The sequence below is a fragment of the Natrix helvetica genome (assembly GCF_964273705.1).
Source record: "Natrix helvetica genome assembly, chromosome: 1".
NCBI classification, from domain to species: Eukaryota; Metazoa; Chordata; class Lepidosauria; order Squamata; family Natricidae; genus Natrix; species Natrix helvetica.
Genome location: NC_138548.1, coordinates 21,704,719 through 21,730,692, shown reverse-complemented (window position 1 = coordinate 21,730,692; position 25,974 = coordinate 21,704,719). Strand labels below are relative to the sequence as shown.

At 44.8% G+C, this 25,974-nt stretch overlaps 1 protein-coding gene across 6 annotated transcripts in view; it reads right to left on the bottom strand.

Moving 5' to 3' along the window:
- Positions 1-226: 226 nt before the first annotated feature.
- EPS15L1 (epidermal growth factor receptor pathway substrate 15 like 1) overlaps positions 227-25,974 on the bottom strand; it is a 59,314-nt gene continuing 33,566 nt past the window's right edge. For 2 of the 6 annotated variants that reach the window (XM_081938975.1, XM_081938974.1), the window contains exons 20-25: positions 24,820-24,883; positions 23,992-24,080; positions 22,421-22,468; positions 18,756-18,885; positions 12,497-12,702; positions 227-878 (exon numbers count right to left, since the gene is read on the bottom strand). In XM_081938975.1, the coding sequence (XP_081795101.1) occupies positions 732-878; positions 12,497-12,702; positions 18,756-18,885; positions 22,421-22,468; positions 23,992-24,080; positions 24,820-24,883 (684 nt within the window). In that variant the 3' untranslated portion in view covers positions 227-731. The remainder of the gene's footprint in view (positions 879-12,496; positions 12,703-18,755; positions 18,886-22,420; positions 22,469-23,991; positions 24,081-24,819; positions 24,884-25,974) is intronic. The other 4 variants (XM_081938979.1, XM_081938976.1, XM_081938977.1 and 1 more) reach the window with 3 other exon arrangements.

Genomic DNA, 25,974 nt, shown 5'->3' with positions numbered 1-25,974 from the left:
CCTTCTCTCCTTACTAGGATCTCGGGAGAGAACTCGGCTGGAATCTTTTTTTGCTCTCTGACAACTTGGCTTTCTATAAATGGGGTAGGGCTTTTTCAGGGAGAAGCATCCGATCGTCTGAGCTTGCAGCATATGGTTTGATGAACGTCTACCCTCTAACTTATAAATATCTAAGGGGAGGGCGTTATTCTCTTAAGACAAAGTACAAAACGCACAAGAAAGGAACTCTGATGACGAGTTGTATTTCAGGCCACTGACCAACGGAAGAAAATTGAAAGAGACTTAATTACAGAATAAAAACCATCAATCTCTTTATGAAGATCACACTTCTCCTTGAACCCAGAGGTGAGTGGCAGCTTCGGTGACTGCGCTGCCACTCGGCAAAAAAGATGACGTTTCGAGAGGCAGCTCCGTTAATGCTACTGTTTTCTGCAGCGCAGCGAAATCTGGCAGTCAGTGGGATGGGGCCGAGGCAAGTTCTCTTACAAGCAACATTTTCAGCCTAGAAAGTCTAACTTAATTTAAAAACAAAACAAAACAAAACAAAAAAGACTGCCGTGAAGCCAAGCCCATCAAATGCAGTTTGCTCCTCAACAGTCAGCCCCACAGGTAGCTGGAAGTCACGAAATAAAAACGGGAGGGGGGAGGGGAGAAAAGGAAAACGGCCCAAGGACATCAGGGATCTAGAACAGGTACCAGGAAATAGGTCTGCTTGATGGCCACCCTGGCTTTTAAGAAGTCGGCATGTCGGCCTTACTGAGTGCAATGGCCAACTCCAGGTCTTCCTGCTCTTGTCTTCGCAATCGCGCCAGCCTTTCCTGCTCTGCCTTCTCACTCTCCCGCTTGGCCCACGCCAACTGCTGCTCCTCATTGCCAAGCTAAAAAAAGTAACAAAAACGAGACTCGGTTAACAAGATAGAGAGAGAAGAAAAAGCCCAGGGTGGTAGCAGCAACAGCAGCAGCAGAATTTGAGAACAGATTCACCTCCCACAACCCTCCATGCCTGACTTGTATCAGTAGGGAACTAGGGATGGGAAGAGGACAAGAGTGGCCAGGAAAACTTTTGCTCTTGGCTAGTTCTACTCAAAATTCTCCACCCATTATTTCTTCCAGGCATCGATTAACAATCCCCCCACCTTCCCAGGACCTGCCTTCAGTTTAATCCTGCCTCAATCGCTGTTTCTTCTGATCAGCGAAACAAATCCTTGATATAGATGGTGTAAGTCAGTGATGGAGGACCTTTTTTGGCTCGCGTGCCATAAGCGGGGGGAGCACAGGGGGGGTCGTGCGCGTGGCGTGCCGCACCCATAATGCAATGCGCGAACCCCCCAGCGTGCATGCGCACAAGACAGGCGCTCTCCCCCATTTTTTGCATGCTTTTTTCGCCCTCCCCAGGCTCCAGAGGCTTTATAGGAGCCTGGGAAGGGCAAAAACAGCCTCCCCCGCTCCCCTTCCCTGAAGCCTCCGGAGTGCAAAAAACCATCCCTAAGGGCAAACTGGAAGTTCAGGAACAGACTTCTGGTTTGCTCATAGTGTCGTTTTTTGTCCTCCGGAGCGGAGCCTTCAGGGAAGCCTCCGGAAGGCCCCTGAAGGCTCCGGAGGGCTTAAACCGGCCCTACGAGCAAACCAGAAGTCCATTCCCGAACTTCCGGTTTGCCCTTAGGGCCGGTGTTTTGCGTTCTGGGGCTTCAGGGAAGCTCCTGAAGCCTCTGGAGGGCCTCTGGCAGGGGAGGCTGTTTTCACCCTCCCCAGGCTCCTATAAAGCCTCTGGAGCCTGGGGAGGGTGAAAAATGGCTTTAAAAAAGGCTAAACTCAGCTGGCCAGCGCAACAGGTGAACGCCTCTTGTGCCCTGACAAATGGCTTCGCGTGCCACCAGTGGCACGTGTGCTATAGGTTTGCCATCCCAGGTCTAAGTAATCAAATGCTCTCTTTCTGACCCGTTTTTGTATCATTGGTCCAATTCACCCGCTAACCAATCAAACCAAAATGCTCTCTAGCCTGGGCTTTTAACATCTTTTTGACTTGATCTCTCTTGCCTACTAATTTTTCATTTTCCTTTATAGCCCCAAACTCTTCTACATATCTTGCTTGATACCAGATCTCCCTATCTCCTCTGAATCCTACTGGTTTTTTTTAAAATGTCGGAACTATGTTAAGATCCTGCACTATAATTACATAAAATGACTCTTTTGCCTAAAGTAACTTTGAATTACAGTAGACTTAGCAAAATTGCAAAACCCAACGTTTGTATCTTGTAAGAGAGAACCCCCGACAAGGGCCCATGTATCTAGGATCAGGCCAAAGATTGCTCTTAACATTTGGGGCAGGATGGCTCATGGCTTGGATGGCAATGCTGTGCCTATGTTTGGTGTTTTAGCCATAAGAGCCGGTTTGGTGTAGTGGTTAAGGTGCTGAGCTAGAAATAGAAGGCTGTGAGTTCTAGTCCCACTTTGGCCATGAAAGCTAGCTGGGTGACTTTGAGCCAGTCATTAGGAGATTGAGAGTTCTAGTCTCACTTTTGGCATGACTAGCAAGCTGGCTAGGCGATTTGGGGTTACTCACTCTCTCTCAGCCCATCTCTCAGGGTTGTTGTTACGGGGAAAATAGGAGGAAGGAAGGAGTTACTTATAAAGCAATAAAAGGTGGAATAAAAGTCTAATAAACATAATAAATAAATGTGGCTCGTGTTAGTTACAGATTACAGGTGATACTGCAAAATGTTAGTGGATTCTCAGCAATCATAACCAGAGAGGTTAAGAACTACTCTTAGAGACCCTTCAAGTTTCCTTCTCTACTGTGTGGGAAGGGTCCCAAAGGGTCTCGTTCAGATTCAAAGTCATATCTGATACGGGCTACAACTATGAACATTGTTGCTCTCTTCATTTTCCATTACAAGCTGGTATTAATGGAAGAAGAAAGGGAAAAACGCACGCAACGTCATTCTAACGAGGACACCTGACATAAAAACCGAGATTTAAAAGGCTCCTCTAAGCTTGGGTGTAAGTCTGAAGAGATACTCTGTTTGGCATGTAGAACTCCTCACAGTCAAGTTCTGATGCTTTTCATTTAAAAAAAATTGAATTGGGGAGCATGGGATGAGAAATATTTTGCGGCCTGAGACCAAAATTCTGCCGGAAAGGCAAAACAAAGGATGGATGGATGGATGAACAATCTGGTATAAAAGCAGTAGCATCTGTGAGACAACCAGTGTAGTGCAGGGATTAAATTTTTGATGAGATAAGGCCTGATGAGTTTATATCCACCACTGCCCCCAGAAACTCAGTCGGACCAATAATTTTCTCTCAGCTCAACCTATCTCACAGGATCACTGTTGTGGGGGGGAAATTGGAAGAGGGAATGCTACATATGCCCCCTTTGTCTTCTGGAGGAAAGGCAGACTGCTGTATAAATCTAACAAATAATGCATTTTTCGGAGTATTTTGAATAAGATTTTGAAGAGGCAAATTTTAAAAGGGGGGGGGGTTGCACTCTGCAGACCTCCCCAAACGGGCCTGTTTTTTAAGGGCATGCATAGCCTTTAGGAGGCTTGTAGAGTGCTCCTGGGTGCTGGGGGGGGGGGGAAATGAGCAAGAAACAGCCCGTTTTTTGCTCATTTTTGCCCTTCCCAGCCCCCAGGAGCACTCTGGAAGCCACCTAAAGGGTATGACGGCCATTTTTGCAAAGGGGGTGGGGTTTCGGGAGGCCAAAAATGCTGTATAAGACGCACCCAGATTTTCAACCTCTTTTTTGAGAGAAAAGGGTGCGTCTTATACTTGGAAAAATACAGTACGTAACAAATAAACAAACGTTGCAATCCTTTGCTAACACACATTGAGGCCACAACCAATTACAAGGTGAGGGGTCCTCGGTGCTCTCTTGAGTTTGGTTGTTTTCTTGCAAGCCCAAAGAGCATCAAAGGTTCCTCATTTCAACCTGTAAACATTCTCCTTTATTGGTATCTACAAGATCTCAGGTCAAATAACAGAACTAAAATCATGTGTAGGGCATCCATCCTAATGCCTCAAGACAACTGAAGCTCTAAGAAGAAACATCTCGAAACCTGTCGATTTCCCATCTTCTCCGGAGCAACCAGTTTAGTGAAGAAAGAGGAATCGCTCCTCCAACACCTCTTTTATTTCTTGAAATTAGATATCAGGCACACAAGCTGCTGAACAGTAAGATGACAGTGTACAGTTTTTAAAATGACCCCCTGAAATAAAACGACTGTCTCCCAAGTATTGAGGATGAAACTATTTTTAATTGTCCAGTTGGAGAAAGCACGGAAATAGGAAGTAAGTAGGATCCAATCTGGGTCGGTCATCAGGACCAGAGATTTTGCCTTCCGAGCTTTCGGATTCATGTTGGATCCCACCTTCAGGGAACTTTTCTTCAACTAGAGAGAAGTTCTCTATAAATGGGCTCCAGCAGAGTTCGAAAGCTCGGAAGGCAAAATCTCTAGTCCTGATGACCGACCCAGACTGGATCCTGCAATATTGTCCTGGGACGCATGTATTTGCCTTATAGAAAGTAAGGTACAAAGAAAGCCAAAGGCATTTGTTGAAGATGCTTGGTGAAAACACCAGAATTAGATATTTCTACATTTATTTGTTGGTTTTCAAAGCAAGATGGGGGAGTTTTATACCGGAATGTATAATGATGGTAATGTACTCACCTCTAGACATAGTTTCTAAAGGATAGGATATGGAAAGAAGTAATGGTAAATGTGGGACATTGTACAGTACATCAAGAGAACATAATGTCAAACTGCACTCCCTCATAGAGTCACAGCAACTAACCATACTTGGCACCCACATTAATTCAGTACTGTAGCACTAGAGAAGATCCTGAAGGGGAAACTTAAATTAGGAAGGAACCTAAAGGAGAAATCATTCCAGCAATTTAATATGAGGATAACTGAAATCAATGATTCTCAGACTAAATTACTGCAGCAACCTAACATGACATTTCAAATTCATGTCTTGTCAAAATAAAGAGGTACAAATTCTACAACTCTAAAAGATTAAACACAAAGTCATGAAACTTGAATTGATGCAATGCTAATTTGCATTTAATCCTAAGCGGTAGGCAAGATCTAGGGCTGGATATATTCTTGAAACAAATGGGAAGAAGCAAATATACTTTTATAGGCATGGGGGTGCAGTGGCTAGAATGCAATACTGCAGGCTAATTCTGCATTCCCATTGCCAGGAGTTCGATCCTCACCCGGCTCAAGGTTGACTCAGCCTTCCATTCCTCCAAGGTTAGTAAAATGAGGACCTAGACTGTATATATATGGTTTGGTAAGAATGTGGTTGAAAAGGAAAAATAGAAGGAACTCTGGAGATCATCTAGTCCATGGATGTCCAAACTTGGCAAGGTTTAAGACTTCAACTTTTCATGGCTGGCTGAATAATTCTGGGAGCTGAAGTCCACAGGTCTTAAAGTTACCAAGGTTGGACACCTCTGATCTAGTCCAACTTCTGCCAAGGAATCCATTACTAAGCAGTCTACTATTTCTACTTGCTATTAGTCTTGAATAAGGACAGGTCTTCGGCCTAGTTTTGCAGGGCTATCTTTACACTCTCAAGTTCTTTATAGCTGTCAAGCAGATCTGTTTATAAAATGACTATACTGAGTGTGCTGTTCAGAGATACTACATAGAAATAAAACAAATGTATACTTAAAATTTGAAAATTCTTTCATGAAAGGGCTTACCAAAAATCCTGAGGAAAAGTAGCATTTCAAGATGAGGAAAACTCCTCTTATGAAGGAATATTCGAGTTAGGAGAACAAAATACACGATGCAGCTTTTGCAAGAGAATGATGTAAATAAGAAAAGAAACTACCAAGCCTCACTATTGGAACTAGTACTTTTTAAGTTGTTCAAAATGATCCAAACAAAAAAGAACATGCAATTAGATGGTTCATATTTGCTGATGACAAAATAGTAAAATATAACAAAGGGAAAAAAATAGCGACTCAACTCTTATTTTGCCTCTGTTTTCTCCAGTAAGTGGAAAATTATGCCACCAGAATGGGATGAGACAGGTGGATTAAAGTTTGAATTGTATAGAAAAATAATCAGAACATTCATTTACCTGGAATGAGTTTAAAATTTCTAGGATCAAATGAACTGCATCTGAACAAACTGAGGGTCTGCCCACATCTTTAGGTATCACCTTTGAGAAATCTTGTTGGTTAATTGTTCTGAGTAATTTATTAGGAGAAGGCTAGATGGCACGACTGTTAAGTGGATACACTGCTGGCTCAATAAGAATTCACAAAGGGTGATTCTCCCCCTTAAATTAGAGGGGAGAATCAGGCAAGGTGTCACAAGGTGCAGCTCTATCCCCCCCCCCCAACAATTGAGTCATTTGGATGAAGAAATGTAGGATAGCCTTATTCAAATTTGCAGATGGATGAACTACATGCTGTATACAAGGAGAAATAAAATTCAAAACTATCTTGGTGGGTTAGAAAACCTGAAACAGAATGCAATTCATCAGACAAAAATGCAAAATCATGTACTTAGGTAATGAAATTCTTATGCAGAGGCATAAAATGGAGCAACAGTTCTAGGCTGCATCAACAGAGGGATAGAATCAAGATCACGTGAAGTGTTAATACCACTTTATAATGCCTTGGTAAGGCCACACTTGGAATACTGCATTCAGTTCTGGTCGCCACGATGTAGAAAAGATGTGGAGACTCTAGAAAGAGTGCAGAGAAGAGCAACAAAGATGATTAGGGGACTGGAGACTAAAACATATGAAGAACGGTTGCAGGAACAGGGTATGTCTAGCTTAAGAGAAAGAAGGACTAGGGGAGACATGATAGCAGTGTTCCGATATCTCAGGGGTTGCCACAAAGAAGAGAGAGTCAAGCTATTCTCCAAGGCACCTGAGGGTAGAACAAGAAGCAATGGGTGGAAACTAATCAAGGAGAGAAGCAACTTAGAACTGAGGAGAAACTTCCTGACAGTTAGAACAATTAATCAGTGGAACAGCTTGTCTCCAGAAGTTGTGAATGCCCCAACACTGGAAGTCTTTAAGAAGATGTTGGATAGCCATTTGTCTGAAGTGGTATAGGGTTTCCTGCCTAGGCAGGGAGTTGGACTAGAAGACCTCCAAGGTCCCTTCCAACTCTACTATTGTATTGTATTGTAAAATTATCTGTGGAAAAAGGTATGAGAATAATAACTATTCTACTTTATTCTATGTAGACCAGATCTCCTCCTTGAATATTTCTAATTCTGAGCATCACATTTGGAAATAAAAAGATTTAGATCACTGGATCAAATTCAGAGCAAAGGGAGTACGGACAATGTGTGGGGACTGGAAATCAAGTCCTATTAAAGATTTAGAAGCTGAATGTGCTTAGGCTTGGGAAGCAAATGCTAAGAGAAGATATAACACTACTCTTGACTGTACCTGAAAGAAAGCCATAACTTGTTTCCTAATATCCCAGGGAGCAGAACCTGGAATAATGAGGTTATATAGGAAGGAGTTTCTAGGCCGTGAAGTCTGCTCCTCCTAGTGGTCCTGCTTGATACTGCCCACCCACCAGGGCGGTACTGAATTGAACACAGACCAAAAATGCCTGCCCTGGTGGGTGGACAGGTGACAAGCCGGTTGGTCGTTTTTTTGTTGTTGCAACCCATGAGTCTACAGCAGTGTTTCTCAAACTTGGCGACTTTAAGTCCTGTGGACTTCAACTCCCAGAATTCCCCAGCCAGCTATGCTGGCTGGGGGATTCTGGGAGTTGAAGTCCACAGGACTTAAAGTCGCCAAGTTTGAGAAACACTGGTCTACAGTCATATCTGTTAAAACACAGACATGACTTGTATGCTGCTTTTGATCGTGCATATCTGACAATCCCAAAAGCAGATCCTGTGCCTGTGGGAATAACGCTAAGGAAGACGAAAGGAAGGAATTTCTAGCTAAATGTTTAGAATAAAACACCACAAATCTAAACTTCCTAACCGTACATTGAATTTAACAGTGGAACCAGTTACTCATTACTCAGAAGAGGAGATTTCCTTCCTTGGAACTATTGCAACAGAGGCTGGACCGCTGTCATGCAGCTTTAATTTCCATATCTGCACCATTCAGGAGCTGTAAATGGCACAGTGTTTAGAATGCAGCATTGCAGGTTAACTCTGCCCACAACAAGGAGTTCAACCTGAGTGTCTCACGGTTGGCTCAGCCTTCCATCCTTCCAAGATCAGTAAAATGAGGACCAGATTGTTGGAGGCAATTTGCTGACTCTGTAAACTGCTTAGGGAGGGCAGTAAAGCAATATGAAGCGGTGTATAAGTGTAAGTGCTATTGCTATTGCTGCACTCTTCCAATTCTATAATTCTATGGTGATACTGAAACATTTAAAGTGGTTAAATAAATAAATAAAGAATAGTGAGGTTTCAAAAAATGTCTTCAAACAAAAGAAAATGGGCATTTTGCCTGTCACATAAAGAGATCTGTGGCCACCACAGAAAGTTCAATGAAAATGTTAACCTGATATGCTACATTTTATATGGTTCAACAACACACAGAATTCTCTGAGTAGTTCTGTTTACTGTACCATCAAGGGAATATAGTAGATTTGGAAAAACTCTCTTCAAAATTTCAAGGAGGTGGAGAAGGAATGAAGTTGCCTTCACTCTTTCACAGAATTAAAATCTGGGCTTATTCAATTTAAGCTGAATAGCAGGAGGTCGAGAATAGCTATTTGATCCTACGGTGCAAATTACAGAACTCATTATCAGAAAATACAATAGTGCAGAAGGAATGGCAGAACCTGGGCTGGCGTGAAAAGAGCAGTCAGCCTAGAATCTCTACATAGCTACAATTGAACTAAGCCCAACCCCCCTTTAAGTGCCATTGACCCGTATCTAATTCTAACCAGGTGCTGACTGTTATGAGATGGATTCCTATACGTAGGCCATTAGCAATAAATTAAATTAACTTTCACATGTGGACCTGGTCTTTTGGGCCCCACAATGGTAGCCACCACGATGAAAAGATTTAAAGATGATTTATAGAGCCTATTAATGGTAATAGGTACCATTACCAATAGCTGGTAATGAATCCCATATCAAATAGTGCCTCACCTTAATTGTCCTCAGGACCTGCTTCTGCACTTCTCACTACAATTGCTGGATTAAAGGCCCATAATCTGATTGAACAAGATTTTCCTTATATTTAATATACTGTATGGTAGTCACATTCTTCAAAAATATGTCTGATTCCTCATGTAAATCTATCTAAGCCCAATGCCTATCTCATCGCTTCTATAAATCCATTATGCCTTTCATAACGAAGGATTTACCGTTGTCTGCCAATTTTCTACACATAATTTCGTTTTTTCCTTATAGAGAAATGGCCTGACCTCCTGATCAAAGGGGGCATCCTATTACTTGACTATACCAGGAGGGGGAAAAAAAACATGTTTTCTATCTGTTAGGCAGCCGTGAAAAACTTTCCTCTATTTCCTCTCTCTAGCAAGGCTCAGTTCTGTGCTTGACACCTGAAAAAAGAGGCATGTTGACAGCTCCAAAGGGCGTGGGAGAATCAGGAATGCAATGAAGCCCATCCCATCTAAAATTGCAAGCAATGCAAGCAATGGAAAGGTCAACGAGTCCCAGAGGGCTTTCCCCAGCTTGGAGTAGTGGAAAGCATGCCAGTTGCTGGAGTCACAGCCTTTGCAAAGATTCATTTTGCATTCTGCAGGCCATGGATGACACAAGGCGTGACTGAAGCTAGGTCACCCTTCTGAAGCTGTGGTTGATGGACCTTAGGAGGAAGAGCTGAGGACTCAAACCAACGTCAAGCCAGCGGGAATGCAAAGCTCAGCCCACAAAAACAACATCCTCTATGCTTTCTCGGTGCTCGTATTTCAAAGTCACAGTAGAAGAAAAATCAGAAGCATCCTCCTTGCTGCTACAGATGCATGCATGCTATGCTATGCCCCAAACCGCACATACAAGCTGTAAGTGAAATAACCGCACATACAAGCTGTAAGTGAAATTCAGTGTTACGATGCAAGTAGGAATTAATTGTAAAAAAAAAAAAAAATCCCCACATGGCTGGCCAAGATGGTAGTAGGGGTAATCAGATTTTTAGCATAAGAGGTTTAAATGCACGTACACCCCCCCCCCAATTGCCCCATTCATGTACACGCACCCAGCTGGACGCAGGAACTATATAAAGCTTTAGGTTAAATGGAGTTTAACATATTCCAGACCTCGGTGAACCCTTTCCTTGTTCTCTGCAGTGGACAGGCTGCAGGCATGCAAGCACATGCAGTGCCAAGAGAGATAGATAGAAAGAACTGACTACTCCAACCGAACGAACTACACAAGCTCTTTCTGAGAAGTGAGGGGGAAAGTTTTTTGGGAGGTGGGAGGAGGAAGGGGGTGACTCTGTCTCATGCCCCTATTCAAGGATCCAAGGCTTGTATGAGTTGTCATACCGAAGGTGGCAAACCCAAGGAAAGATTCAACACCCCAGACTCTTAGTAAGATTGCATAACCAGAAAGAGAACAGGATTTGTGGTGGTTGTTGTTTTAAAGGGGGGGGGGGGGAGGAAAAGCAATTTTCACAGGTGTATAGCTCAATTTCTGCTGAGAAACTGAATGCCCAACGAGGAAAACAAGAGGTAGAAAGTTTCTTTGAAAAGATAAAATAAAACCAAGATTGTGTTATTTGGGTTTTCCTGTTTATCAGTTGAACTTCAATCATACCAGCATTCATCTAAAAATCTAGTACTAGAAACCAGACCTGTAAGTAACCGGATGTTAAACAGATACCCCTTTGCTTCTCCATAATGTTCTGCTACACCGTGGAAGTATCTTTACTTGCTTAGCCTAAACTAGGCTGGACATATCCCCGTGTAAGCTTTTCTAGGAGGTGATCAGGAAGGGAAACGCTGTGGCATGCTCCTTGTTCATCCATTTTATGGATCGTGCACCTTTCCGTGGGTACATTACCCCCCAAATATTGAAAGTTTGCTTCCTTTTACTGCAGAGGTCTTCCTTTACTGCATTCCCTTACTGCAGAGGTCTTCAAACTTGGCAACTTTAAGACTCGTGGACTTCAACTCGCAGAATTCTCCAGCCTGGCTGGAGAATTCTGCGAGTTGAAGTCCACGAGTCTTAAAGTTGCCAAATTTGAAGACCTCTGCCTTACTGCCAAAGTTGAAGACCTCTGCCAAACTTTCTAAAGATTGGATTGTCCTTAGCTCCAAGTAGTCTCTATTTCTCCAGGGTTAAAAATAATAACCTAATTTGGTAGTTTTAAGACATGTGGACATACAACTCACAGAATTCTGGGAGTCCACGTTCACACATCTTAACATTGCCAACTTTGTGACACTAGTATAGAGCTTTGATTGTGCAACTACAATCACCATCCTGCCTTTCAATCGGTCACATGGATGCCCACAGGGGCAACAGCAGATATACTTAAACAGATAGAAGACCACTTTGTACATCTGATGATCCTAACAATGCAGTAAAGTTACTTCTCCATATCTATCCTCAGTGCCTAACTGCTGAGTTCAATATGTTGATTATAAATTCCCACTCAGTTTCTACATATTTTGTACATCTAATCCTACAACAGTGGTATTTATTACTATTCTATTATTCTCATTCCTAAACATTACACTGTTGAGACAGGTCCTTCTCTGAACAAGGAAGTCAATCAGAATTCTGGTCCTCTCTATTCTCTTCAAAACAGTTGCCCGCGAATTGACACTTTCTAAATAAGTAGCAGTCATGACATTCTTAATTCTTAGCTGTCCCAGCAATTGGCCGTGGTCCTTGGGCATCCTGGGAGTTATAGTTTAATCATGTTTGGTGCCCACAAGCAGGGGAAGGCTGCTTAAAAACTACCTACGTTCCCACATGGCTTTGTTTGCTATTTATTTCAGGTTTTATAATGCACACGTCTACTAAATGTGTTAAAATAAAGGTCTATTGTGTCCTTGCAAATTACTGGCTGAAACAAAATCTGGGCACCATTATTAGCCCCCCCATGTTAATTTGTGGAATACAGACAGAAAGTGTTTGGTTGTAAAAATGCTGAAAACGTTACTATAATAAGCAGCATTTTTTTTTTCTGGATTCCAGAAGTTCCTGAAGGAAGCTTCAGGATGTAGTTCCCTCTCAAGGCCTCCAAAGAACTCTGGAAATTTGGGGGGGGGGGGGGGAAGCAGTATTCCACTAGACAAGCAAGCAAACAAACCTCTCTAATTAGCAGCATCAAACTCAAACTCTCTTTATTGATAGGTCAAGGTGTTGGAATACAGAAGTAAATACAGAACTACTACATCAGGTGAGAAAGAGAAACAGCATGAAAGATTAAGAGACAAAAAGATGTGGAAAGGAAAAGGAGAAGAGGGGCAGTTGAAACAGAAACGGGAGCCCGGAGGCAACTGCTGTTAGCAGCTTAGAAAAAGCAGCTGTTTGATGCAGAGAGAAGGAACTTAACTTACAGAGCTGAAGTCAGCAAACCCCCGGGAAGAGTCTTTAGGAGGTTTACTTGAAGAGGAAGGAGCAAACGGGACTCTTCCACTAAATAGGTCCCCAAACCCCTTTTTACTCTGAAACGGGTCACTGTTGTCAGCCCCGAATGGCTGAAATGGATCGGGGGGCTTGGCAAAATCGGAAGACCCGACTTGGCTTACAGGAGGACTTTTACCTGGAAAAGGTTGAGAGAGAGAGAGAGAGAGAGAGAGAGAAAAGGAGAAGGAAGGAAAGAACAAAAAGGAAGAAAGGGAAAGGTTACTTACCATAGGGAAAAAAAATATATCTAACTCTTACCCAGGAAGGTAAAATGTCCACCACTGGCACCACTTTGCCCTACAAGTGAGTTCATGAGGGGCTAAAATTGAGAGGGGGGGGGGGCGCTTTTGCATAGCCAGACACCGGGCCCAGGTTTAAGTGGGACCTTGCTTTTAATCACTGTCTCCCCTCCCCGATGTGTCTGCGTTACTCAAAACCAAAGTCATCCTACAGAAAACCCCAAGAATAATCTAAAGCAGTGTTTCTCAAACTTGGCGACTTTAAGTCCTGTGGACTTCAACTCCCAGAATCCCCCAGCCAGCTATGCTGGCTGGGGGATTCTGGGAGTTGAAGTCCACAGGACTTAAAGTCGCCAAGTTTGAGAAACACTGATCTAAAGGTTTCGGCCCAACTGATAGACCCTGTTTTTATTTATTTATTTATTTATTATTCGTATTTATAGACCGCCCCTTCTCCCCAAAGGGACTCGGGGCGGTTTTGGTTTGTTTTGGCTGGGACAAACCTAAGACCATCTGGTATCTTTCAGGGGCTGCTTAGGAATCCTGGGAGCTGCGAGGGGACGTAAGACTGAGGATGGCTAGAGGCATTACCCAAAAAAAAAAAAAAAAAGAGGAAAAAAACAACAACCAGATGCAGTTCAAAGAAAGCTAGAATAATTTTCTTACGACGATCAATACCACAAGTGGGCCGCTGTCAAGGGTTGGGGAAAAAAAACGCACGCATTGCTGCTGATATTTTAAGTACTCTCTTGTTATCACTGCCTAATGTGTTTTCTCTTCCCCCTCCCCCCCCCTAGTAAAACAGGTCCCTTGGCTGAAAACCGCAAGATTTTCAGCAGTTGCCTAAGTGGTGAACACAAACCGCACAGAGGGCTCACTTCAACAAAATGACGATAAACAGCAGTTTTCAATGCAAGGAGAAAAAAAAATTTCAAGCAAGCACTGGCAGCTTCCCCCACCCCCCCTCCCACCCCTGCAGCTCTGAGGAAAGACCCATGGGGGCGATGAGGAGGGCCTTCCCCCCACCTATTTGGGGCTAGAGGAGGGGAATGCATAGGGGCTTTGGCCGAGCCTGCTAATCTGGCAGAGTTGCTCAGAGCACCTTCCATGGCAGTTCAAACCTCAGGCTCAAAGCGGGAGGCACGTGCAGAGTGGGGTTTGTGGCAGCTGTGGCAGCAGAGATTCGCTCAACTTCCCTTTTCTATTCCAGCGAAGCTGCCTTCGATTGGGGTGAGGCCATTGGGGTGAGGCCATTGGGGTGAGGCCATTGGGGTGAGGCCATTGGGGTAGCCTCCACCCAGCGTTTTCTGCTCTGGCTGGCGGTGGCTCTCTAGGGCCACTCCAGTGTGGCACTGTTCCCGTGGCCTTCTTCTTGGGAGGTGGTGAACCTTCTACCCAAGTCCACCCACCGTCTCTCAGTATGTTGTAAAGTTCATGATGTAAGAAAAGCCACGAAACTTCTAGATGCACTGGGTGGCATCGGATGGCTGTTTCTCCAAAAGCAGCCATCCCACTGCAGACCAGCTTCAGAAGCAGCCTGCCAAGAAGCTCTGGTGTCCAGAGAGGGACAGCAATCCGCACTCCACCTCAAACTCTTCGGCAAGCTAGACAAGTTATTCTGGGTACAACTCCCCCCCATTCCCCCAATCTCCCAGTTGTCTCAAAATAAGGAAGATCAGGAGGCAGATCTCGGTTTTAAAAAAAGATTCTTTTGTTTTCTCTACCCCATCTCAAAAAGAGAGAGAGAGAGAGAGCTATTTTCTCAATCCTCCCATGTACTTTTGGGAACTTTAATCAACATTTGGGTTCACCTGAGAAAGCACAGAACAAGTCCAGTCTACACAAGAAAACAGTGGGAAATGCAGAGGAGGGGGGACAAAACAGTGCCGAAACATCTTCTGCACATGGGAAAGGAGGAGGCCTGAATAATTCCAGGTAAGCAGTAACCTATCCCACCTTGCTCTGCCCTTTGCTCAAGCCTGACTCCCCAATGGATGTTTTTTCAAGGGAAAACTACCTAAGCTGAAAGAGGGCTGCACTAGCCTTCCCCCCCCCTCCCCACACCTCTGGCCCATCTGGAAATAAGTTTGAAGTGATAGATCCCTATTCTACCATCTCTCCTTGCTCTGTGTGCAGGCCAAGACCACAATCAGATTTGCACAGGAAGCACCTTGGGAAATAGTATCAAGAGCTGCTAAAAGGCTGTTGGGGAGGGGAGAAAAGCCATTGATGCCACGGCTGAGATGGCCAGAGAGGCATTCACTGATCGTTTTCGGTGAGAAAGGGCTCCATCCTGATCTTTTCACAAGCAGGGCTGCTGCTCTCCCCTTCAAAGGGCACAAGGCGGAATTGTGACTGCAGTGGTCCCTCCCCAGAGACGCTGATGGGCACAAGTGGCCCCCATCCTGCCAGTTCTCACGGCAGCCTCCTCCTTTTCAGGTGGGGTTTCCTGCCTATAGTCAACAGGAGGCCAAAAGAAGAAGAAAAAAAAGGGCGGGGGAGAAAGAAAGAAAAAAAAAGAAAAATAGCAGTGCCATCAGCTTACAAAGCTGTCCCAGGCATGCCCATCGAAGTACCTGCAAATGCTGGGGAAGCTGAATGTGCCCGCAAGCAGCTCAACTCCCTCAGAAAGTTCTCTGTGCAATCTAGGAATAGGGAACTTTCTGATGGAGCTGAGTTAAGCTGAGCTACTTGTGTGCACATTCAGCTCCCCCAGCAATTGCAGGTACTTTGATGGACTGCCTGGGACAGCTATGCAAGCTGAAGGCACTGCTGGGTTCCCCCCCCCCCCACCTTTTTTTTTGCCTCCTAGACTGCCCAAAACAAGGCAAACATGAGTTTCCCTATCTAGCATGCAATCTCTCATCTCTGCAAGTGCAGCCACTCTAAGCTGTCCAATTTGTAGAGGGCAGGGGTTGGGGTGGGGGGGCTAGAATGCTCACCCTGCACATAAAGGACAATCCCAGACCCTTTTTGAGGATTTCCCCTTAGCCATTAAAACAAGGCAACAGTACAAGTGGAGAAAATCCAGCCACACTACCTGTGAAACCTGAAAGCTAGATACCATCTTGAAAGTATCAGTAGCTCGTAAATAAAAGGTATAATAATTTAAGTGCCCAAATAGATCAACCCAGCTACCGTAAGTGGCCCGGTGATGCGTCATGGGATTTTAAAAAATATTGCAGCACAAGAAATGGCCTCCAGTGATGTGAAAACAGAGTTTAGGTCCTGAATTCAGAAGCAGAGGCGTTAACCACTAAGGCAAGCAATGGTTCCAACTCTGCAAAGGCAGTTTCTCACCAAAGCAAACTTTTCACGAAGGTGGAACAGGCTAACGATATATCTGTGCACGTGGGCATATCTTTGTTGTTTTGAGGATTCCGTTTCAAAGATCCGTGATGTATCAAATCTTGCATCATGTTCGGTCTTTGAAACTGATTTCCAACATTCACACATGTGCAAGCCTCTTTCTTTCAACGTTGGTGCTCAGCAGTGTTAAAAGGTCTACACACAGCCGCATAATTTCAGGTCAGGTGGAGCACCTGATCCCAAACTGCAATCTCAGCATAACAAATTAATCGGTTAAGCTTTCTTAAATTATGGACTCTGAAAACACATTTTAACAGATTAGGAAGCTTATCTTGCAAATTCCCTTTGAGCCCCTGAAAGCACTTTTACTAGAGCACTGCTTGAAATGTCTGACAACATACAGTGAAGCCCCTCTCAGTCAGGAGAAAACAGCCTCTCTTCTCTTTCCAGGCTCATCCCCAGAATCTTGCAAATAATATTCATATCCTATGCATCTAGTTCTAGAATCTGCAGGGAGGAAAAAATGGCTCCTGTTCTCATCCTAGTGATAAAATAGCAGCAACATCTTTTAGAAAAGACTTGCTTTAATCTCACATTGTGCTTGATTGCAATTCTGGGAAGCCTCAGCCAGGGTGGCCTTTCAATTAGGCTGTGATTGATCTGTTCAACTGAAAGTCATCTAATTTCCTTGCAAATAGCTGGATACTGGCTCACCACCAGAAAGCATCCTTGTCTATGTTCGAAATGTTCCCTATTTCATTTGTCTCCCTTGGCTTCGACAGAACCCCTTGCAACCTCTCTAGCACCATGTCTCCGTAACACAGTGAGGCACTTGCAGCCCAAGGATGCTGAACCAATTCCGCCTGGAGATGATGGGGAATGTCCAAATGTTGGTTTTGTGCACAACAGACATTGCCATCCAGAATCCTGAACAGCTTCTCCTAACACCCCGGGTTGAGCACCTGGGTCTGTCACGTCTCTTGTGGATTTGCTCAGGAAGGGAAAAGCAGGCAAGCCCGTGGCAATGTGAAAGTAACTCCGGGCAGAAATACATGAAGTCACTTTCGTGCCCAGAAAATATAATCGGAGCAAAGCTTGGCAAATCACCTGGATGAGGCCTCGTGAATGTTTTGAAAAGAATGGCAGGTTTTCTGCACTATTGTTCTTCCTTGCAGGCTTAAAAGAACGCTGTCGCCCTACTCTTCTGCGTCAACAGAACAATGTGCTTTCTGATATTGCTGGTGAGCCCTGCTGCTCAAAACCCTGTTAAGAGGATGTGAGTCTGGGTGGGGCTGATGCAGCTGGTCTCAGGATCACAGACCTACAAGGGCTACACACTAAACTGACTTGCAATCACTGACACCCACACAGACATTTCCTGTACTTAGAAAAAAAAATCTGTTTCTCTCTTTTGAGGCTCAACAACTTTTACCTAGAAGCTAGATAGCGGTAAGCACGGAAAGATCTCTTATCAGCAGTTGGGTTCCTTTTTTTGTTTTTGCACTAATAATCTGTTTGAACTCTTAGGAGAGGTCTTAACTGACGTTTTTTAGCAGATATTTAATGGGGGGAAAAAAGGGAGGGGAGTTTCGATGCCCAAATGACTGAAAAAAGCAACTCTGACGGGGAAACACTTTTGAGATTCTTCACATTAGCATCGTACAGTTACACGGCTCCTTTCTGAACAGTTGAGCAACCTGTGTTAGACCTTTAGTAGCAGGGTGAGAAGAAGCTTGTGGAGGTCAATTAATCCTCTCCAGATTTGGAGAGGTAGAGGAAGAAGCATAATTTTTTACTCGTGTCCCATGCTGGGCAAATTGGGCAATCCAGGATCTCTTTAGCCAAGCCTACACCCAAGTAGTACTTATTGATACTATGAGCTGTAGGATAAAAGAACCTGCTAGCCCGATAACGTTTCTAAGGGGGATTTTGAATTTTGTGTGTGCATGCATGCATGCATGCACGCACTCAGGTGCATGTAAAACAAGGTCACCGCAGAGAGAAACATTTGCATGTCAGAAAATTATTTCGGGACTTTTCCTGTCCGTGTCATGCAGGATGGGGAAAAGCAAAGCAAGGGACAAGAGAGACCACCTAGCAACTCCGTACTGTGTTCAGTCTATTCAAGTTGTGGTGGGAGAAACAATAACAACATAAAATTACTTTATTTGATTTCTATTCGCCTATTTATTTGGGAAATCGGGAAGTGAAAATTCAAGCCATCCAGCACAGAAACTAATACGTAGCTTCCAGAAACCTTGCAATTATTCCAGCAGAGGAACAGAAAGAGCGAAAGGGACAGAAACAGCGAAAGGGAATCAAAGCAAACAAGTGAAAGTATAAAGGGGGGGGAGGGCGGAGAGAGAAAAAGCTACTCCCTAGAAAAAGTTTGCTTTAGAGCAGTGTTTCTCAAACTTGGCGACTTTAAGTCCTGTGGACTTCAACTCCCAGAATCCCCCAGCCAGCATAGCTGGCTGGGGGATTCTGGGAGTTGAAGTCCACAGGACTTAAAGTCGCCAAGTTTGAGAAACACTGCTTTAGAGGAAACTCGGGGAGTTTCACCACCCCCTACCCCTCAAAAAAACTGGCCAACCCTTTGCTGTCATTGGTGAGCAAGCATCCCAAAAGAAATATAACTCACCACTGGGTGGCTCAGGCCTGGGAGGCATATTTTTCTTCGGCGGGAGGGCAGGAGTGTCTGCTTTAGTCTTAAAAGGATCATCAGAGAATCCAGCTCCTCCAAAAGAGGAGAATGGATCAGAAGCCGGAGGCTGCATGAGAAAGATCTGCATTTTAGACTATTGCACAGAGAAGCAAAGGAGAACAAAAATAAAAACCCAACCCAGGTGTGGATGCCGATGATGGAGGAGGGCAGGTTCAGTTGCAAGTTTGTTGAGAGGCGAGGGGGTGGGAGAGAAGGACCTTGGAAAGACAGCAGGGAAGCTGACAGAAGAATCCCCAAACCATCTACTCAGCAGCTTTGGGTTCGTTTTAAGAGACACCCGTTTAAAATGATAAGACGATCCAATTTGGCCCCAAGGGCAGGCATGGAGTGAGGCAGAAATTATACTTCAAGCTATACAAACTTGCACACGTCTAGGTCGGTAATAAATTTCTTCCACGTTTGAGAATCACTGGATACATGCACACACACGCAACACTCCTTCTTAAGTCCCAGTGTAGCTGCTTCCACATCCAAGTATTAGGGAGGGAGGGAGGGAGGGAGGGAGGGAGGGAGGGAGGGGGGGAGCAAAAAAACTAGACATATGATAACCGCAAAGGATTTGTCAATAGCAGGAAAACAATCCTACACTCAGACACAAGTTGCCATTGCACACAATGCGAAGCTGTGCTTGGATTTCCTGGGTGGGCAAAGCTCTAGTAAAATCAATCTACCGTATTTTTCGGACTATAAGATGCACCGGTGTATTATTTATTTATTTATTTATTTATTTATTTATTATTCATATTTATAGACCGCCCCCTCTCCCGGAAGGGACTCGGGGCGGTGTACAGTCACTAAAATACGTTATAAAATACATACAAAACAGTTAAATAATTAAATACGTAGGTGGAGGAGGATGCAAGACTGTACATAGAATAATAAATATTAAATATAGTATATAGTATATTAAAAACTTTTTAAAACCCCAAACCCAATTAAAATGAATAAATCCCCGGGAGGTAAAACTAAGAAAGTGCCAGGCCAGCTGATTGAAATAGGTGAGTCTTTAACTTTTGCCGGAAGGAACGGAGGTCGGTGGTAGTTCGAATGTCAGGGGGGAGGTCATTCCAGAGGGTTGGGCCCATCACAGAGAAGGATCTACTCCTAGGTGTCGCCCGCTGGCATTGACTAGCAGACGGCACCAGGAGGAGCCCCTCTCTGTGTGAGCGGATAGGTCGCAGGGACGTGTGTGGTAGGATGCGATCCTGCAGGTAACTAGGTCCACTGCCATGGAGCGCTTTAAAGATGGTGATCAATACCTTGAAACGCACCCGAAAGGCCACAGGTAGCCAGTGCAGCTCGCGCAGGAGAGGTGTTACATGGGAGTAACGTGTACTTCCCATAATAACCCGCGCGGCTGCGTTCTGAACTAGCTGCAGTCTCCGGATGCGTCCCAAGGGAAGCCCCATGTAGAGAGCATTGCAGTAGTCCAGGCGAGACGTCACCAGCGCATGAGTGACCGTGTATAAGACGCACCAAGATTTCATAGAGGTAAGTAAGGAAAAAAAAACGTTTTGCTTTGCCCCAGCCCTGCCAAAGCCTGCAAAGGGATGCTGAGGGGCGAGGGAAGGCAAAACCCCCTCTGTTTTTTGCAAAAAACGGCCTGTTTTTCGCAAAAATAGGATGCTCGGGCAGTGCTTCGGGAGGTCAAAAACAGCTGTATTCAGTATATAAGATGCATCAACATTTCCACGCTCTCTTAGGGGGGAAAAGGGCGCGTCTTATACTCTGAAAAATATGATAATTCGGAGTGCAATCATATACTCCAAAAATAATACAATAATATGAAAAAAATGATAATACGATAATTCCTATGGCTGAGGAATTCTGGGCATTGAAGTCCACAGGTCTTAAAGTCGCCAAGGTTGGAGAGCCCTGCTCTAGAGTGGACTATCCTAGCATTTAGTGTAGGAAGAAATACGGAAGTCACTAACTTGGATTCGTGGCATGGGACAAGGTTATCTAAGGGACTGCCTCTCCCCAATTCCATTAGCCCAGGGGTGTCCAAACTTGGGAACTGTAACACTTGTGGCCTTATTCTAATCTGGCATGGCTAGCTGGGGAATTCTGGGAGTTGAAGTCCACAAGTCTTAAAGTTCCCAACTTTGGGCACCCCTGCATTAGCCCATCCCATTAGATACACCAGACAGGGCATGCCATGAGTACTATCTGTGTGGGACCTACGCCTTCTCTGCTGTGGCCTTACGCAACATTTCCCACCCCCAAATTCAGGTTAGTTTCATCCTGTCTTAATGTTTAGGAATTCCTCAAATTGGCTTCAACCTGGTTATAAACCCAGGTTCGGGGTTCCCAGGGAACCGGCAGTATCTTAAGGGGGCTCCCTTATCCTGCGGTCGATACAGGTAGCCTTCGACTTACAACCACAACTGGGACCAGAATTTCCGTTGCTAAGCAAGGCAGTTGTTAAGTGAGTTCATTGCCATAGTTGTTAAGTGAATCTGGTTCCCCTACTGCAGGGATGCCCAAACTTGGCAACTTTAAGACTTGTGGACTTCAACTCCCAGAATTCCCCAGCCAGTTGAAGTCCACAAGTCTTAAAGTTGCCAAGTTTGGACACCCCTGCCCTACTGATTTTGCTTGTTGGAAGCTGTCTGGGGGAGATCGTAAATGGCAGTCACAAGACCCCGGGACACCACAACCATCATAAACGCATTGCTATTTGCCAAACACCTGAATTTTGATCCTGTGGCCATGGAGATATTGTGACAGTCATAAGGGTGAGGACCGATCATAAGTCACTTTTTTCAGTGCCATTGTAACTTTGAAGACTCACTAAACAAGCGGTTGTAAATCAAAGATCAGCTGTATGTGGCTTATATACTCATTCGGTGCTTTGTATAACTCTAATTTTTAAACAATATTTTGATTTGTAATAAAGACTGTTCATACAGTATTTATGACTGTTTTTATAATCCCTGATTTGATATTATTTTGTTTGGTTATTGTATGCTGCCGAGAGTCATTTCGGGTGAATAAACTGCTCCTTAAGAGAACATCAAACATTACAGGTAGTCCTCAACTTACAACCGCAATAGAGCCCAAAATTTATGTTGCTAAGTCAGAAATTTGTTAAGTGAGCTTTGTCCCATTTTCGTTGCCACATTTGTGAAGTGAGTCATTGCAGTTGTTAAGTTAGTAACATGGTTGTTAAGTGAATCTGGTTTCCCCATTGACCTGGCTTGTCAGAAGGCTGCAAAAGGGGATGCCATGACCCCAGGACATTGCGACCGTCATAAATCTGAACCAATGGCCAAGCATCCAAATGTAAATCACGTGGCCATGGGGATGCTGCAATGGCAGCAGTGTGAACCATGATTGTAAGTCACTCTTTTCAATTGTTGCTGTAACTTCAACCAGTCCCTAAAAAAAACAGTTATAAATCGAGGACTACCTGTACCAGGTTTTGGGGTGGACTCTCTCTTGTCACCAATGTTCTTCTAGAACCTCTGGAAGCTACTCAGCCAAACCACTGACCCTCCCACCTCCAGGACCGGCAGCAGCTTACATCGGAATGCCAGAAATTACACAATGACAACAACAGAGAGGAAGGAGCTACTTGCCTGCTCATATGTCCTGCTCCTAAGTCTTCTAGAGACATCCGTTTGCGACTAAGAGAAATAGGGATATTGACTAGATGGATCACCTCTGGCCTGAGATTCCACTTTACTATCAACTCTAAAGAGCAGCAGTGAATTAGAATCTCAAGAAGAGCTTTCCACGTCAGCTGCTATAGAATAACCGGACGAAAGCTCCAAGGAACCTCAGACCATTTGCAATTAAAGCAATGAACCTTATGCCGAGTTATAGATTTCCACAGAAAATATCCTTGAAGGCTCATCTTGTTTGTCCTGTTCTTGAGCCCCCGGTCCATACATTTATAGTAAACGTTTACTGTAGATTTGCAGAAGGAAAAGAAGGGTTTGGATAGGACCGTGATGGGGAACCTATGGCCCGCATGCCAAGCCCTCTCTGTGGGCACGCACGCCATCGCCAGCTGCTCGTTTGGTTTCCGGCATGTACATGCGCGCCGCCCAGGTGATCTCCTCGCGTGCCGGAGCCCTGGAGGTACGAAGACCAGCTGGCCGGTGCGCGCTTCTGGGACTCTGGCATGAGCGAAGACCAGCTGTCAGCGGAAACCAGACGACCAGTGTGTGCATGTGCACCATTCAGCTGGTCTTCGAGTTTCCGGGGCTCCAGTGCGCGCAGACGCATGTTCAGGTTTGGCCGCCCGGTGCCGAAAAGGTTCGCCATCACTGGGATAGGATAAAAAGAATATGAGTTTCCTGGCTGCTTAGCTAAGTGAATCTGACCTGGAAAAAAAACAGCTGCTGCCACCTAGTGGGGTAAAAGATCTTTAATTAAAAATGTTTTAAACCAAGTGTTTCTCTAAAGTTCCAGGGGTGTCCAAACTTGGGAACTTTAAGACTTGTGGACTTCAACTCCCAGAATTCCCCAGCCAGCTGGCTGGGGAATTCTGGGAGTTGAAGTCCACAAGTCTTAAAGTTCCCAAGTTTGGACACCCCTGCTCTAAACCCTGGAAAAGGATGGTTTCTGCCCCGTAACCGTTTCTGGAGCCCTGGCAGAACAGGCTGAGCTGTGGAAAAGAAGAAATGATGGCCACTTACCCAATAATATGCAATCAACTATGTCAGAATGAGCCAAACTCAATTTGCTTCAAAGAACTGCAGTATTGGACACCAAGTGCTTACAAGCACAGCAAAGCATACGAAGTTGGTCATGTTTGCTTGGGAAGGAAAAAGACAATCGGATCCTTCTTGGGGCTCTCTGAGCCTGGTTATCTGCCCGCAGACATTTCATTACATGACTAGATAATGTCATGAGTGCTAATGAAATGTGGGGGTTTGCTCCATTTATATGGAACAGTTTGCCCTGCCAGTGTTGGGGGGGGGGCAGTTTTTCTCCTTGGTAATTCCTTGATTGGGTATTGTTTTCTGCTTTGTTTCTCTGCCCTGAGTCTGCCTTTTGTTCAACCCTGAGCTACATATATTCTCTTCTCTTGGAATTCTTCCGTCTCCAGGCCTGGTTCCTGTTTTATCACAAGCCACCCCTGCACAAAGCAACCTTCCCATTTCCCTTAGCGAAGAAAAAGAACCTTCTGAGAGAAATTTACCTTTGACATTCGACTGAAATCTGCAAATCCTTCACTACTTTGGGTACTGAAGGTGCTGCTACCGAAGGCGTCTAATGTCCCAAAAGGATCTGAAAGCAAACATCAACAGGGCAATGATGCTGGGTTTTAACGATCAACATGCAGAATGAATCCTGGCAAATATGTGTCCTGGCCGGGGACATCTAGCCAGATCAGGAGGTTTGCAATGCGGGAGAAATGTGATCACAGGTAAACCTTTCCCTGTAGGCATATTGCACCAAATTCATTTACGATTTATGCAAATACTGTGTTTCCCCCAAAACAAGACTGGGTCTTATTTTCTTTTGGCCCCCAAAATAAGCACGGCACGCCGCTCATTCTCCTGCTCTGTTGCGGACATGAGCAAGCAGAAGAAATGGGCCAGCGGCCACGTGGATTCCTGCGGCACATGGTTGCTAGTGCCGCCACCGTGAGGCAGGTGTTAGGGCATGGATGGCCTGGCTGTGGGGGCCCTACCATGCGCAGTGCGAGGGGCGGCTCCACCACCCCACCTTGTGGCCGCGACACCATGAGCAACCAGACAGAATGGGTGGGTGGCCGGCTGTGAAGGCTCTTAAGTAGGGTTTATTCTGGGATGTGTGTGTAAGGCTTGTATTAGGGGCACACGGAAAAACATACTAGGTCTTATTTTGGGGATAGGTCTTATTTTTCAGGGAAACAGGATAGTAATGGCTGAAGTTGAATGGAAGTGAACAGAAGGAAATATGGACGATGGGAAATACCAAAGCATAAACGATGAATTCAAACTTGTCAAGCAGGAGGAAAAAGGAAGAACTCCTCTACTCTTACCTGGCCCTTTCGAAGAAGACATGCTCAGAGTCAGGAAAGGGTCACTGTTCTCAAAGAGGTTTGGCTGAAACGGAGAGCAGAAAGGACAAAAAAAAAACATTAGAGGAAGTTGGTTTGCTAGAGATAGGGAAGAGAGCCATGTTACAGGAAGTCCTCACTTTACCATGGCAATTAGGCTCAGAATTTCCATCATCCAACAACACCGTCACAAAGAGCGACGTGAGACTGTTCTGTTTACATGACGGCAGTTCCGGCACTTCTAATTGCCTTTGTTAAATCAATTCTCTGCTATTGTAAAGCACAATGTCGTGGGGTCACTTGAGACTTCCTGCCAGCTTCCCTGTTGACTTTTGCTTGTCAGAAGCTGGTAGTGAAGGTTATTATTAATGATGATCACGTGACCACCAGATTCTGCAATGCTGTAATTGGGAGTCGGTTGCTAAGTGACGAAATCACAACCACGCGACCACGCGGACACTGTGATAGCCACACCTAAAGAACCCATGGTAGGCACCCTTCATTTAATGCCATCGTAATTTTCGTCGCTGATGAGTTTCGATAAATGAGGACTACCTGTATGGCATTTCATTTATATTCTATCACATCTCAGAGGGTTCTTGGCGGTTCACAATTGTGAAATAAAACAAGTATCCAGTTCATTAAAAAAAATATCACATCGCATAACCTTAAGGGTGTTACAGTTTGCCCCCACGATAACTCAGTTTCACAAGTTCCCCAAAGTTATTTCCACGGGAGTCAATTTTATCTCTGGGGAAGCCATTCCGGGGGAACATGGCCATCACAGAAAAGCAATGCCCCTGAGCTCTGCCCCCTCATTTCCAAGTACAGGGCACGACCCACGGTTTCTCCTGGGAAAGATGTCTCAGGTAAACCGAATCCGGTGGTGGAGGCAGTCCTGAAGATATCCAGGGACAAGCCATACCAGGTTTCATAAGATAAAACCTGACCATTCAAGTGCCTGTGGAAACCTAATGGCAACCAGCACAGAATCAATCAATCGCATTGACATCACATGAATGAAGCACCAGGTACCGGACAGGACAACGTATGAACCATCTCATTCTGAATGAGCTGCCGTTTTCGAGGATCTTCAAAGGCAGCCCATGTGAATCTATTACAGCAGTCCATATGCAT